At 49.6% G+C, this 15,600-nt stretch overlaps 2 protein-coding genes across 2 annotated transcripts in view; one reads left to right on the plus strand and one right to left on the minus strand.

Annotated features, from left to right (window-relative positions):
* LHPP (phospholysine phosphohistidine inorganic pyrophosphate phosphatase) overlaps positions 1-2,934 on the plus strand; it is a 76,366-nt gene extending 73,432 nt beyond the window's left edge. The window contains exon 7 of the mRNA XM_082053837.1: positions 2,128-2,934. Within this exon, the coding sequence (XP_081909963.1) occupies positions 2,128-2,218 (91 nt within the window). The 3' untranslated portion in view covers positions 2,219-2,934. The remainder of the gene's footprint in view (positions 1-2,127) is intronic.
* Positions 2,935-4,914: 1,980 nt separating this feature from the next.
* The window catches only part of FAM53B (family with sequence similarity 53 member B), a 48,668-nt gene continuing 37,982 nt past the window's right edge, over positions 4,915-15,600 (minus strand). The window contains exon 5 of the mRNA XM_082053344.1: positions 4,915-8,502. Within this exon, the coding sequence (XP_081909470.1) occupies positions 8,173-8,502 (330 nt within the window). The 3' untranslated portion in view covers positions 4,915-8,172. The remainder of the gene's footprint in view (positions 8,503-15,600) is intronic.

Here is a 15,600-nt window from a genome sequence, read left to right on the forward strand (position 1 = left end):
TCCCTGGAGGGGTTTCAAAGGTGATTAGATGAGGTTCTCAGGGACATGGGTTAGTGCCAGTTTATGGTTGGATTTATTGTGAGTGAGGCTGGTTGGCTGCAGCACGGGTGGCAGGATGGTATTTTGAAGGTATGGGTAAAAATAACTTATTTCCTAATTTGTTTTCCTGCAGTATATATATAGACACACACACACACACACACACACACACACACACACATATATATATATATATATATACACCCACCCCTTCCACAGCACACATCAAGTGTATACAGGGCATTTCCTCGATGACTGGTATTTAGCAGCTCAGTTACAGATGGATTTCTGTGCAGTCAGCACCGATATCAATGGCAAAATGCTTTTCATAGATCGAGTGCTGTGTCATTGAAAATTTCTTGAAGTGCTCATTTCAAGCAGTTCTTAAAATTTCCTCCTAATGTATGAGCTAGGAAAGAAACATTTTGCAGGGTGCAAAATGGGAAGAAATTTTGTTCATTGCTTTTTTTAGATCTTCATTCAAATTAGTGCCAAGAAATAAGTATTTTACCACACACACCCCCAAAGCTATTTCTGTATTCATAAAAGCCACTTGGTTAAATCAGGGGGTAGAGCAATAATTGCCACCTAAGGAATAGACGCATACTGGATTTTTACTTGCTTTATATTTGAAGGCTTTTCTCCATTTTCTAATATAACTTGCTTTAACTTGAGCAATCCAAATTCTTCTTCAGTTCAGGAGAACCTAAAAACCCTTATAATTGCTTTTCTTATCGCAACCAACCCCTGTAACAAGATGAACCTTGGATAATGAAATAAAGACCCATGGAATAACCTTCTACCTTTTAAATAAGATGCTTTTATGACAAGCAGCACCAATGTAGAGCCCGTTTCAGGGAGCCATGGTCCTTGTGGCAGACACGGCTTTGCAAGTGTCACAAGGAAAAAGCTGAATATCAGTGTCTTTTATTTTACCTCGTTGCATACTGTAGCTTCACAGCAAGTAAAACCTCAAGCATCATGGGCTCCTGAAAGAGAATGGGCCTTTGCAAGGAGCTCATGTGCTTAGATGTGAGAAATAGAAAGTAAATAGCCCTGAGGAGCTTCAGTGCTGCAACTGAAGAAATGATTTGGTACTTGTGCAGACAAGTGTTCCCCAAGTTCTGCACATCATAGATAATAGTAATAATCTCTCTGCCTCCCATGCATCCGATGGGAAATGCGTCTTCCCCGCTGAGAAAACGGCTTGTGCTAAATAAAGGTTTGTCCTTAACGGGGAGTGAGAGAGATAGGAGGTGGACCTGAGGGCTCTCATCTCTTTCCCCAAAGAAAAGCCATTAAGCGTATAAAATACATATGTTTTCTCCTCAGCAGCAGTTGGGTTTCCCACCCCAAAAAGTCACAACAGGACCACAAGGTTTAAAAAGATGTCTTCCCCACCTGCAATGCTGCTGAGTCAGCGAAATCAGATTGTGCATCTGTGCCTCGTTAGGCCAGTACCTCTAATTAAATCATTGGCAACAAATGGCTTCAAGCTGCTCTGCTTTGGGATGGTGACTTGCAGTGAGGGTGTTTGGCCCTTTTCATGGTGATGTCTGAAACCACCGCTGTTAGACTGACAAGAAGATGATGGGCCTGCAAAATTAAACCCTGACAGAGCCTTCCCATTATCTGAAGCTACAAACAGACCTTCCACATCTCTAGGTCAGAAGTGAGTTATTTTCTTTACCTATTTCTAGAGAAAAAGCACAGGGGAGTAATTACTTGCGCAGTTTTTAGGATTCTAGACTCATAGTGAAGTGTCCGCCCAGAGATCCCTGTTGGATTCTGCTGTTGCTTGAATGAAAAAGTGCCGTGTAAAATACAGTGCGTTAATTTAGGTTAGTTTAATGATGTAGATTGTCTTTCATACAAAGTTTTGCGCAGCCCAGTTGCAAAAAGGATGTGGGATGTACTGTAGCACCCAGGAGGGACCTGGGTATGGGGGGAAAAAAAGCAGAAAATGGAGGAATGTGAGATGCAGGCTCACCTGAGGATGCTCGTTTGGTGCTGCCCTGGGCTCTGGGGACATGGGACCTGCTTGGGGGCTTGTCCATGCTGAGCTGTGCCTTCGTGTCTCCTTCGCAGGCCTAGTGATGAAAACCACCCCCACGTGAAGCCTGACGCCTACGTGAACAACCTTGCCGAAGCCGTTGACGTGATTCTCCAGCAGATGTAAAGCTGGGAGTGGCTGGAGGGAACGAGGAGGTGACCTCTCGTACAGCCCCTCCACGAGGCCGCTTTGTCCTCCCCAACCTCCATCGGACCCTGACAGACCCAGGCTTCCCCGGGGTGCCGAGCGCCTGCGTTCCGAAATATTTCACGTAATGGTACTAAAATGATTTACTGATCTTATCAGGGAAATACCAACCCTGCCGTCCTCTGACACATCTGGAGCACCTTCCCGTGGTGCTGTGTCCCCACCAGCGCAGGTGGAATCAGCTCTTCTTAGCTGCGCTGAGCCTTGTCTGCCCCAGGGGGCCCTGAGGATGATGAAGGGCTCGGGCCGATGCTGGGGTTTCTGCCCCATTTAACTCTTCGCTCACACATGGACCCAACCCGGAGGTGACCAGGTGGGAAATGGGGGACCCTGCGCCCCTTCACAGACAGGCTTGGCTGCTTAACTCACCCTTTCTGTGCCTTTTGGGGTGCCTGAGATGGGATGGGGGATGTCCTTGGGGGGTGAGGGAGGCCACCAAGCCCTGGGTGCACCAGCCCAGCCCCTGTGCCCGTGGCAAACCTGTACCTGTGTTCCTACCATGATTAGTGCCTGTTGGGCACTGCCCTGGGTTAGGGCTCGGGAACGTGGTAATGCTGTGACGTATTATGGAATAACCGCACTGTCAGGAATAAACTCTGTCCTGTGGATCTGTTTGTTGTTGTGTTCAGTCACATCCTTGCTGGAGGGGATGCTCAGAGGATGTGATTGTGACAACCAACGGTAGGACAAGGGGTAATGGGTTCAAACTGGAACACAAGAGGTTCCACTTAAAGATGAGAAGAAACTTCTTCTCAGTGAGGGTGGCAGAGCCTGGAACAGGCTGCCCAGGGGGGTTGTGGAGTCTCCTTCTGTGCAGACATTCCAACCCGCCTGGACACCTTCCTGTGGAACCTCATCTGGGTGTTCCTGCTCCATGGGGCGATTGCACTGGATGAGCTTTCCAGGTCCCTTCCAACCCCTGACATTCTGGGATTCTGTGATCTAAAATGCTTTTTCCCTGCTTGGAATAAGCTGGCGAGGGCTGTGGGACCGATGGGCTTTTCCTTCTCTCTCAGGGGAATCCTGTGGCAGACGTGGCTTTGGCTCTGCCACGAAGGCAACTCGGTTCTGCCCGGTGCTGGTGCTCCTGGCTTTAAGTTTCCAGTCTCTGTAAAGCACCAGCTCCATTCTCAATTCTCCTGCCATGACTACAAATTCTGCTTTATAAATATTATATGGAAACATTCACCCACTTCCTTTTCTTAACTTCTGAGTAATAATTGCTAAACTTTCTTCCAATTCCCTTGGATACCCAAACCACACAGGTGCACCGTTTGGGCTTTAACCTGCTTCAGACCTCCCACGGGATGATGGAAAGGTAAGAAATAATGCACGTGTTACATATGTTTATCTATACATGCGCTGGGGCAGTGTGCTCTGGCTGCTGCCAGCATTCAGCTACTGCTCTTTGCATTTGCAAGCGGGAGGTAAATAATAATTGCAGCTATGTTTCCAGCACTCCCAGCCCCTGAAGGTGACCCTGAGGGACGCCCAAGTGATGCTCCGTGTTTCTGGAGCAGCCTGTGAGTGTTGGAAGCTTGTTTTTCAGAGCTACCAGCTGAGCTGCGTAGCCACCCCTTGGGGACAGCGAGGGAGAGAGGACTAGGAATTAAACTATAGTAAAATAAACCACATCTGGGAAAATGACCTTAGTGCAATTTTTTTAATCTGTTTTTGTATCTTTTTTATCCTCTGGGTAGCGGTTCAGCCAAAGTGTACAGCACTGTGTGCATCCATGCGCACGTGAAGTGGTGCTTGAATGTTGGGGCTGTGACAGATCACTGCGAATTTCTTTTTTATCCTATAATTCTTCCTTTTTGTTCTATTATACTAAGCTTATCACTTCAATCTGATTAAGTTTAGGCAGATAAACATCCTGCCATCTGTCATGAAACTTTTTAAACTGTTTGCTTACTCAGAGAAACACAGACGTTTTCCTTTCTGGTTTACAAAGGCTGCAGGGAGATATTAATTACCCTGTTTCCCCAAGAATTGATTTAATACCCCATGTGCTCTTGCCCTGCTCTGGGCTCTTGCTTTGCTCGGGTTTAGATTTTAAGGGGCGAGGAGGGTGTTGGTCTCTTCTCCAAAGTAACAAGCGGTAGGACAAGAGCAAACAGGCTCAAGTTGCACCAGGGGAGGTTTAGATTGGATATTTGGAAAAATTTCACTAAAGAAAGGGCTGTGGGGCATTGGAACAGGCTGCCCAGGGCAGTGGTGGAGTCACCATCCCTGGAGGGGTTGGACAGATGCGTAGATGATGTTCTTAGGTACATGGGTCAGTAATGGACTTGGCAGTGTTGGGTTAATGGTTGGACTTGATGATCTTAAAGGTCCTTTCCAACCAAAACAATTCTCTTATTCTTTAATTATCTTTGTCCTTAAACAAAAAGCATAAGGTGCTACTTTGCACTGAAATGTTGATTTGCAACTAAACAACAGCCATAACATCACAAAATACCCATTTTTCTGGTGCAATCCAAGGCTGGGACACCCTTTACCATTTCTAACCCAGACACCCAAATGCAGGGTCCCAGCTGGGGGGGGCTTTCGTAACCCACATCCATTTTTGTGACCCCCCCCCCATCCCCAATGTCCCCAACCCCACAGCAGCACCACCCAGCCACAGGGACAACACAGAGAGAGGCGAGACGCCAGCCGGGGCTTATTGAACCAGGAAGCTTTATTTACACAGTAAAAGTAACAAGCAATTTCCTGAGACTGAGCTGCTCTAGTGCAATATCAAGTCACGGAGTGGGGCCGAGTGGGCAGCCCCTCCCCGGGGACACGCACGTCCCGCTGCGCTTGTGCAACTGCAGCGAGACTTGGCTACTACAGGTCAGAGCTTCAGAAGGCTTTTTCTTTTCTCTTTTAATTTTTTTAAAATTTTTTTACTTATTTTTTGGCCATCCTCTCCTTTTGATTTCTGGAACATCAAACCCATGAAAAGCACTGCTACAATCCTCTAACGTCCTACGTTCGGTCTGGCAGCCTGGTTCAGCCAGGAGCTTTTTCAACAATGCACTTGAAAGGCGACTTTATGGGCCGAACGGGCTACGCTATAACGTGGAAAAATTACAATCTATTTTACAAATACTTCTGTCTCTTTTTGAAGATATAAACTTTCATAGGACAGGCTCGAAGAGCTGTATCTGCACACACACAAACCCCCCATGCACCTGCTAAGACTTTTCTTATTAAACTCCTTTTATTCAGGACTCGTGCCTTATTGCTGCCAACACCAGCTCGCTCGTCCTGGGTCGCACCTTGGACAAGCCACCGAGTCTCTTCACAATATTGAGCCTGTTTTAGCTACAGTAACATCCATTGCCTGTATATTACTTTAATATCACATTCTGGCAGCCGGCAGGAATTTGCTGGGGGAGGTTACCGAAGCATCTGTGTAATAAAGTCCTTTAAAAACCACGAGCAAGACCCTTCCCCTGGGGCGATGGTCGCAGGGTCCAGAGCTCCCAACGCCAGGGAGCAAAACCACTTCGGACTTTACAATCAACAGGATGTCCCCCTGACTCTGAGGCACATACTATATTATATTTAATATTTTTTAATTATTTTATTTATATATATATTTATATATATATAAATCCGCAAATGGTTTCTTTTTTTACCTCTACAGAGAGAGAGAGAAAAAAAATTTAAAAGTAAGGCTTTCTTAAACTAAGTACATGAAATCAATACAAACCCAACAACGAAATAACCCAACAGAACACCACCCTGGCCCCCAAACCGTCGCTACCTGCAGCCTGTGCAGCCCAGGATAAGGCCATGACTCATTGGAGAAGCGTCTTTAGTAAGGCAAATGGGTTGTGCTGTGTGTAAACTGAACGCTACGGCGACTACAGCTGGGTAGTGGTCCATGGGTCACCATCCTGCCGGGGGGGGTCGCATGGCACCGGTCACAGCCCTTGGAAAGAAAACAGGAGCCCTTGGGAATTACAGCCCCGGTGATGCACCTGGAGCCCTGCGGCTGCAGCCGGACATGGATTTGGGGTGAATTTGCCCTTTTTTCAGTCAGGCAGGAGGTGCCAGTGGGAGGCGTGTACCCCGAAAGCGGGGACGTGTCGGGGGTATCGAGCGTCAGGAAGACTCAAAGCCGAGAATCGTGTCGTGGTTGTGGGGAAACGCCGCCACGGCTCAACCCTCCCAAAACGTCTGAGACGGGCAGCGCTTTCCGTAACAGGAGGGCTAAAAATGAAGCCAAGATGTGTTTTCTTCCAGATGATGCCTCAAGCGACACTTTAAAAGAGCTGGAGGGTTCCCCGAAATGAAAAGACATCCCTGTTGTCCCCTCCCGGACTATTTGGGACTGGCGCTGCCTACCAAAGCCTGGCCTAGGGGGAGCAGACTAAACCTCTGCGGTGCCAGGAGGGGGATAAAGCTATAGAACAGCGGATGGGTTCTGCTGGGATGGGAGACACATCCCGAACCACCGCAGGAAAAAAGTGCACTAACATAACCAGAAATTATGAATAACACCTGTACCAGTGGCTCTCAGCCCCTCCTGATTTACGGACTCCTACAGATGGTGCCGAACCCCGTTAAAAATGTTACTTCTTCAATTACTGTTGGCATAGATGACCTTTTTCTTTTCCTTTCTTGCTTTTGCAGAGCTCGGGAAGTAAACCCTGAGCCTGAGAGAACCTGCAGAAGACGCTGGAAGCCACTTGTACAGCTTTCCTAGAGCTTTAGACAAACACAAACAAAAAAAAAAGAGGGAGAAAATAAAAATACATGTCCTTCTAAACCTGTTAGCAAGCAGACAGCTTATTTTTTACCAAAGAGAATTCCTAACGTACAAACGTAATGGTCACCACTTTATCTGTGCTTAAAAAAGGCACAGGAAGAGGAAAAGCTTTCAGTGCTGCTACCTGGATTTTCAGCCTTTTTGCCAGCTGATTTTTTGTCAAGTAACCCCGCGGCGTCTCGGGCGTGCAGCCCCTTCACAGTAAGACAGAGGGAAAAGAAAAAGAGGGTGGCAGCTGTGCCTCAGGTAGCAAAGAGGGCACAGCCGCTGGGAATTGGGTAAACAGCCCAGCCCCACTCAAAATCGGGTGATGGGAACCCGAGATAGGGTGGCACCGAGCCCCATCGGGCCTTTTCCGGATGGGTTTCAAAGAAGGGATTGGTATGGAAAAATAGAGGGATGATTTGAGCATCCTCAGGCAGCGCCCGCCGAGCGCTGCTGCGGATGCTGCTCCGTGTTGGAGCTGTGCGGGGCCAGTGGGTCCCTTTAATTCCTCATCAGGAAAATAAAATTAAGAAAAAAAAGTAAAAATCCAGCTCTTACCATTATTAAATTTAAGCAAAACACTTCACTTGTGATTTCCTTCTCATGGCACTGCCAGGGATGCTGCTGGGACACAGCCGGGGAAGAGGAGCCGCAGCCGGCCCTGCAGCCACCAGCCAGCGCTTGGTTTGCGAATCTTAATATTCTGGTTTTCCCCCAGTTTTTCCAGTCCCATGGGTGTTGGTTTCTCCTTGTGCATCCCCTAAGAAACAAGCACAGGTGGGAACCGGGGGAACATGGACAGCCCCATCGGCTCCAATACAAAGTCGGCAAAAGCCATTTACTCGCTAAATGCGAATTTTTGGCGGTCCCTGTGCCCGGTTTCCCCAGTCGGGCAGGTGGTTTCTCCTGACTAGCTGATGTCTGGCTACAGTAGTTACAAAGAATTTCAAGGTTCGCACACGCACGCAAATTGCTCGGAATACCTGATGAAATTTTGGCAAAGCTGCTTTGTCCCCTCCAGCCAGCGGGAGGGGAGCGGTGACAGGACCCGCCAAACCCCGCGGGGAGCCCTGTGGCTCTGCTGGCAGCCCCCCAACCCGGGCCGAGGGGACCCGCTCCCTCCTCAGTTGTTTTCAATCTGCTCAATATCTATCTCGCCATCCAGCTGGAAGAGGCTCTCGGCGCCCGCCCCGCCGCTCCGCCACGCCGCCCCGTCTTCCTCCTTCCTGCCGCCATCCTCCTCCTCCTCGCAGGAGAGGTCGTCCCTGCTGGCCCGGTGCTCGTCGGCCCGCGAGCGCGGCGGCTCCGGGACCGGGGTGCAGGCGGGGGTCCTGCCCGGCATCACCTCCGGGGAGCGGGGGCCCGCGGGCCAGGGCTGGGGGCCGGGGAGGCGCTGGGAACCGTCCTCGGCCGCGGCACTAAGGCAGGTGAGGCTGTTGAAAGTCTGGCGGTTCTGCAAAGACAAGGTGGGGAAAAAGCAGCTGAGATGTGCGGGGACAGAGACCAGAGGGAATCCTGAGGCTGCCTCAGATGAGGTGAGAGTCCCCCAAACCTGCGACCCCCCCCCCATCCCAGCAGATCAGCTGAAACATCCAACTCCAGGAGCTGGGCAGCCGCGGCAAAACCCGGCCTCCCCATGGCAGCTCCTGCGCTTCTCCCACCCCTGCAATATCAAATCCAGCCCCACCCCGGTCCAGATCAGCTCCACCGTTCTACGATTCTAGCACCACCTGCACCCCATGTGCCTCCCAGTTGCATGCGGAAGGCAGTACAGAGCTGTTCTCCCAAAAATAATTGAGTGTTTCCAACAACCCCATGTACTAAACTAGCTACAAGAAACTCCAGCCCCTTCTTTAAGCAGCTGGAGCTTGTGTGCTGCTCAACCCTCTTTTGTGGTGGGTGTCCTCCCTCATTAAAGACCATGCAGGTCAGTTCTCTGTCCCTTGTCTCTCTAATGAAAAGGGCCCACAGCTGGTTGCCTTGGCCAGAAACTTGATTTAGTTCATGTACCATCACATCTTCAAAACAGTTTCAATTTCCAGCACTAAGGAGCTCACAGGCATTCAAACCCCTCCAGAGCAGACACAACCTCTTGGAGATGCCGTGTGACCACAAGCGTGCTTACCTGACAGGGCATGCCTTCTACCTGGGTTGGTTTTTATAGGAGTAAACAAAATCCTAATTAGCGAATGCCAATGGAAATAACGTGGCCATCCTGCTGGTGTGCTCTGAGCAGAAGAGCGTGGAGCATCTCAGCAATTCGTGCGAGCTTCTCACAACAGACAGCGTGCAAAACACGTGTGCGATGGTGAACTCGCTTCACAGACACCTGTCCTGGCCACATCCCACCCCATGGGCCTGAACATGCATCCAACAAATACCTGGGGGAAGGCAGGCCCCTCACAAGCTGAAGATGCTCACCTGATCCCAAATCCTCCAAAATCACACCAATAAATAGGTATGAGCACACAAATCCCCTTCTCCTCACAGCTGCTTTTCCTGGTGTGGGGTTTACGTGCAGTAGGAAACTTGAAACATATTTGCAATGAGCCGGGACTCCTGCTTAGGAGATTCTTGGCTTTTCAAAATTCCTTCTTGGGAGAGGTTTATTTAGTGTCAATAGAAACCTCAGTGATGAGAAGACTGCAGCATGGGTACATGGCTTATATTTTATCTATAGCAGATGAAGAAAATCTACTCTAAAGGAGGAAAACTCCATGAGAAGTGAAGGGCAGCTCAGGGCTCGGTGGAAATATGGATCAGGTGGGATTCCCTTGAGGCTTCACCAGCACCTGGCATCAATCAGCATTTTCTCAAACAAGCTGTTTGATGGGTTAAATCTGCAAACACAGGTACCAGCAGCTCTTTGAGAGCCTGGAGCAGCAAAAACCTGGCAAGTAAGGACTTTTTAACAGGGCCTGTTGTGAAAGGACAAGGGGTGGTGGTTTTAAACTAAAGGAGGGAGATTCAGGCTGGATATGAGGAAGAAATTGTTGGCCCTGAGGGTGGTGAGAGCCTGGCCCAGGTTGGGCAGAGAGGTGGTGGATGAACCATCCCTGGAGACGTCCCAGGCCAGGCTGGACGGGGCTCTGAGCAACCTGAGCTGCTGAAGATGTCCCTGCTCAGGGCAGGGGTGGGAAGAGCTTGCAAGATCCCTTCAACCCAAATAGTTCTGTGATTCTATGATTCTCTGAAGGGGGTTTAGGCTGGAGACAGCAAGCAGGGATGTGTAGGAGGGTGTACTGTGCTTCCAACACAGAGCACGGCTAAGAATTTCTGAAAGCTGTAAAACCTCATCACCAGAACCTGTTAATACAGGTCAGGCAAATGTCACTGAACTAACATGGGTGTCCAAACATCCCCCCAGACACGCCCGAGTCATTAATGCACATTCACTTGAGGGTTAGTTGTTTTTTTTTCTTTCAAATCCAAGCTGGAAGTAACTCCACCAAAATAACTTACCCCAAGCTCTAAATGAAGCAAAAATCATCCCTTCACATATCCCCCCTGAGGGATGCAGGTCAAAGCCCCAGCTATTTTGCATTCCAATAATTTCTTAAGAAATCCCAAGTACTTGTGCTGAATTTGTACCCACTGACCACACGTTGTTTAGAGTCTTTGGCCACCAGGCTAAACGACGCATAAAGGTAAAACGAGCTGTAGCAGGAGATGATGCAAGGGCTGTTGTATCTGAAAGGAGAAGCTCCTGCTGCCCAAGGAGCAGTTGGCCGCTGCCCAAGCTCCATTTCACGTGGCCTTCAGTCTCTGAAACCTTCCAAAAACCCACAAGTCCATGTGAAAAACCAAACATTTGTCCTCTAAAAACCCAACTACACCCAGTCCCCACGTCATCCTTCTCCTGTTTTTTTAAAATCCAAGCTGTGCCTTTCCGTGCGGTCTGTCTTCTAACAGCTTCAAGCAGAGATCTGCACATTGTGGTTAATGGACAACTTGTAATTACCGCTGCTCTTGGAGAAGCCCTGAGGACACAGGAGAAATATTCTCTAAGTACTTACAAAAATTTGCAAGCGTATTTCCAAAAGCGGTTTAGGTACTTGAAAGCCTGAGTCTCCTGAAAGTCAACAGCCGTCTCAGAAGTGCAAATCCTTTCTACAAACAAAAAGCTGGCAATTTGGAGAATGTTGATTTTTCTTCTGCTAATCAAGCTCATCTCCGGGCTGCGGCGCTTCCCTGGGCTTGGTACCCAGGTGTGAGCATGTCGGGCTGATACGGGCGGGCCAGAGCATCCTCAGAGGGTGGAAGATGCTCTGCAAAGCTTCAGAGAAAGAGGTGGGTGATGCCTGTAATGATGAATGAAGGAGGATGCAACCTGGAGAGAACTAAACAGGTCCAAGGCCCACTCTTCCCATCCAAATTACAAGTGTTTCCAAGGTTGGAAACATCTCCAAGAACAGCCGTGAATGTACTTGACTTTCAGGGAAATTTTGCATTTTATGGGACTTTGGCAAGATAACCGAGCCAGCGGCCTCATTTCCCTGCTCTAACCCACACATGCTGCAACCCAACATTTTCCACGAACTGCCTTGAGTCGTTCCGGGTAATATTTTCACCTTCCCTGTAACGGGATGGAAAAACCCTTCTGATGGTCCCGCAGCTTCCAGCGAGGCAGTGACTGCTCGTGGAGAAAGGAACACCCTCTGACCCGGGTTTGCCAGAGTTTGGCTCAGAAAGCAAGTTTTCACAGGCACCAGCTGCTGAAAAATCCCTTATTTCACCTTCCCAGTGGGGGATGAACATTTTGGGGAAGGGTCCCCCAAGATGGGGAAAACCAAGCCAGCATCGCCTGTGCTGGCCATGGAGCGGTGGTGGATCAGCCACCACCATCAATACGGCGTCTGTTCTCAACCCTTGGGGAGTTTTTCTACTCGTTTTTTATTTATTGGGTGAATTTAGCGCGTGCTGAAGTGCTGAGCTGGCAAAAGCGGGCAGTCAAGTCCCCCATTGATACCGGCCAAAGAGCAGTTTTGGTGGCACAATGTGGTGCCTGTTCTCCATGACCAGGCAGCCCTGGGCCCCCTCTGAGCCTCTCACAACCTCATCCTTCAGCGCCAAAGGGGCATCAGGCACCAAAAACGCTGCTGGTCTCAAAGAAACAATGGGGAATCCTGACACCCACCTGAATCTGACATGGGTGGTTTTCGGGAGGTGTTTGTGGCCATCCTGCCTTCACCCAGCGAGCATCTGTCATGTACCTTCCGCCCAAAACACCTTCACTCACAGCCACTATGACCCATTTCTGACCATTTGAAGTGTTGGGTTTTCATCCCCCGGCTCTCCCCAAACCAGCTGCCCAGGGAGCACACTGGGTGATCTCGCCAGGAGAGGAAGAAAATGAGACGTTACTAAAGCAAACCCTCCAAAAAATAATTTAAAAATACAAATCAGAAATCCTTGGCCACTCGGAATGAGCTGAGTGACCAAGCTCAGGGTGAATCTACTTCCCACGGGGCTCTCGCGATGCTCTGCACCGTGCACAGACCAAAGCTAAAAGCCGGGGAGGTTGCAGGAGCTGACTCAGCCCCACATCCATCCTTTTCCAGAGGTTTTGCTTCCCCTTGAGCATGGGGGACAGGGGCTGGCAGCCCAAACAGCGAGCAAGCCGGAGAAATCCCTCAGCAACATTTCTTCGTATAACTCTCCCCCTCATAAAACAGCCAGCTCTGAGTTTTTCCCTGAAACACACCTCTGTAAACACGGTGGATCTGCTAGAACAAATATTAGCAGGACCACGATCCCTGTGGTGATCGTGGCTTTTGCGTAAACACGGTTTGGGTTTTTTTTCCCCACCCTGCCAGGTGATTGCCGCAATTTTCCCGGGGAAGGTGTAATGCTACGAGCTGTCAGCACCGCCGGCCCGACCTCCCGAGCTGTCATCACCTCCCGTTCGCACACTGGGCTACAGTTGCTTCATAAAGCTGAAAATAACCCGGTGCCAGAAGGAAAGGGGGATGTGAGCGGTGCTGCTCCATGTGGGGACGATGCAGCTCTGCCAGCCCTCCCCATCCAGCAAAGTCATTTCCATTGGGGGCTTCTCTAGAGCTCTTTCTTCTCAAGCACGTTCAGTGCTTCAGAGAATCACAGGATGGTTTGGGTTGGAGGGACCTTCAAAGCCCATCCAGTGCCCCCCTGCCATGAGCAGGGACATCTTCAGCAGCTCAGGTTGCTCAGAGCCCCGTCCAGCCTGGCCTGGGATGTCTCCAGGGATGGTTCAGCCACCACCTCTCTGGCCAACCTGGGCCAGGCTCTCACCACCCTCAGGGCCAACAATTCCTTCCTCATGTCCAGCCTGAATCTCCCCTCCTTTAGTTTAAAACCATCACCCCTTGTTCTATCCAGGCCAGGCACACACACGTTGCTCTCCCCCATTTTTAAGGCACCCACAATCTTCTCCAGCTCCATCCCCAAGTTGCTGCAGGCAGCTCAGCAGCACCGGCTGCCAAGATCAACATTGCCATGAAGGGGGGGGCCGTGGGTCTGACACCGACCCTGTCCTCCCGCAGAAAGAGCCTCTGAGCGATGGATGAAGTGTCGGGAAAGAAATGACTGAAATACCTGAGGAAGGCAAACACAGGAGGCAGTTATGGGGTACGTGAAATGCAAACAGAGCTCATGTGCCTGGTGCGGAGCTGGAGCTGGGTTATATACGCAGCGGTGCCACGTCAGGGAGCTCAGACTCATCCGCTATTCTATATATTTTTTTAAATTTTATCTATGGAGGCATTGAGAAATTTGCAGGCGCCCCTACACCGTTCTCAGGCTGACGTGCCATGGAGCGGTTCTGCAGCAGCATCCCTGCGGGTACCACGATGCCGCCCTTGTTTTCAGGATCTGCCTTCTCCACTCTTCCCCTTCTCAGCCACTAACCAAGAGGAATATTTACATAGTGTTTACACAGCCCCAATCCTCATTTTGCAATAGCAGGCACCAGTACTTAGACGGTGCACTGGAAGTCTACAGCTTTAGCACATAATTTTGCTTGTATTCTGTTTGGTGTGAAAAACAGCTTTCACGAGCAGGCTCAGAAATATCTATTATCCTACCAAGTCACTTCGCACCACAGTATTAAACAAACAAAAAAGCAAGAAAGAGGCTTTAAGTCATTAATATTAGTGCTGTGTTTGGATCCTGTGGAGTTGATTTGATTTTACTCGCAGTTTTGCTCTTGTCTTTGGACCACTCTAGCTGCCCCAATGACAGTGGGTTTCCCCAAATGCAAAACAAAAAGCTGTTACGTGACCTGCCCACGGGGATCCTCTCAGTGCCAGAGAGTCCCAGGGAGATGCTGGAGAGGGGAATCCCAGAAATCACAGAGAAATCCAGCAGGCACAGCTATGCATGGAACCAGAGAGCGGGGATGCTCTCTGGGGCTCGACTGTCCCACCTGGGCGCACCAGCCCACAGCATCCCAGAGCATCCCAGAGCATCCCACAGCATCCTGCAGCTTCCCACAGCATCCCGCAGCATCCCAGAGCATCCCACAGCATCCTGCAGCTTCCCACAGCATCCCAGAGCATCCTGCAGCACCCCAGAGCATCCCACAGCATCCCGCAGCTCAGAGCAGAGACCATCAGGGCCAGTCTGATCTCCCAGTGATGCTATTGCAATGTCATGGATCTAACTGGAATGGTTCTGGCATGAGCAATGGTGAGCTGGAACCTGACTTGTCCCAAGAGCTGGCAAAACTTGGGGGTTTAGAGGGGCTTATCTGTGGGGAGATGACTTGTCACAAGATAGGATGAAACATCACTAATATAGAAATGTTTTTAAACATATTTTTTGAGAATCTCAGCCCTATTCCATTTTGATATTATTGCATCATTTTCAATACAGAAGTAATAGCTCTATTCTACTATTGTGGCCTTACTTCATGCCCTAAATTACCTTATAGAAATTAAAACCAAACTTCCAAGAATAAATCAACCACTTCCTTTAACAAGATGCTTTCTGAAGCGCTCTCATCTCCCTGAATCAGCCCATATCAGTGGAAACCTGCTCCAGTTGAACACTTCCACCTGACTTCTGCAGGTTTAATTCACATAGAGGCACCAAAGTGTGGCCGGCATTACACCCCACACCAATCTTGTCACCAGCACAGGGACAGTGTCACCTCATTGACACCACCATTAAAGAAACTACCAGCGAGTAAAGGGAAAAAAATCATGTCGTGGCTCAGCATAAATCCAGAATTTATGGAAAGGTGTAAACCTGGGACAACAAACGTGAGGCAGGAGGTGCGAGGGTACACCTAATCCCAAACACCTCCCCGCGCCAACCTCTCACCTCCCGCAACATAAACAGAGCAGGCTTAGCACACGGTGAGTAATTTAAGGTGATAATCACAGCCTGCTTTTCCCCAGGCATCAAATTAATGTTGGGTTGGATTAAAAAGGCAAGGGGAGGAAGCAATGTGGAGTCGTGTCCCTGAAACTGCTCCCGGGGCACCCGCACCCACCATCATACCCAGCTCCATGGCCTTCTGCAAATTAACTGCAGACTTGAAGGACACATCATTTTCTGACCCAGTCTCCAT

The sequence above is a fragment of the Streptopelia decaocto genome, assembly GCF_964273445.1.
Source record: "Streptopelia decaocto genome assembly, chromosome: 5".
In the NCBI taxonomy this organism is placed as follows: domain Eukaryota; kingdom Metazoa; phylum Chordata; class Aves; order Columbiformes; family Columbidae; genus Streptopelia; species Streptopelia decaocto.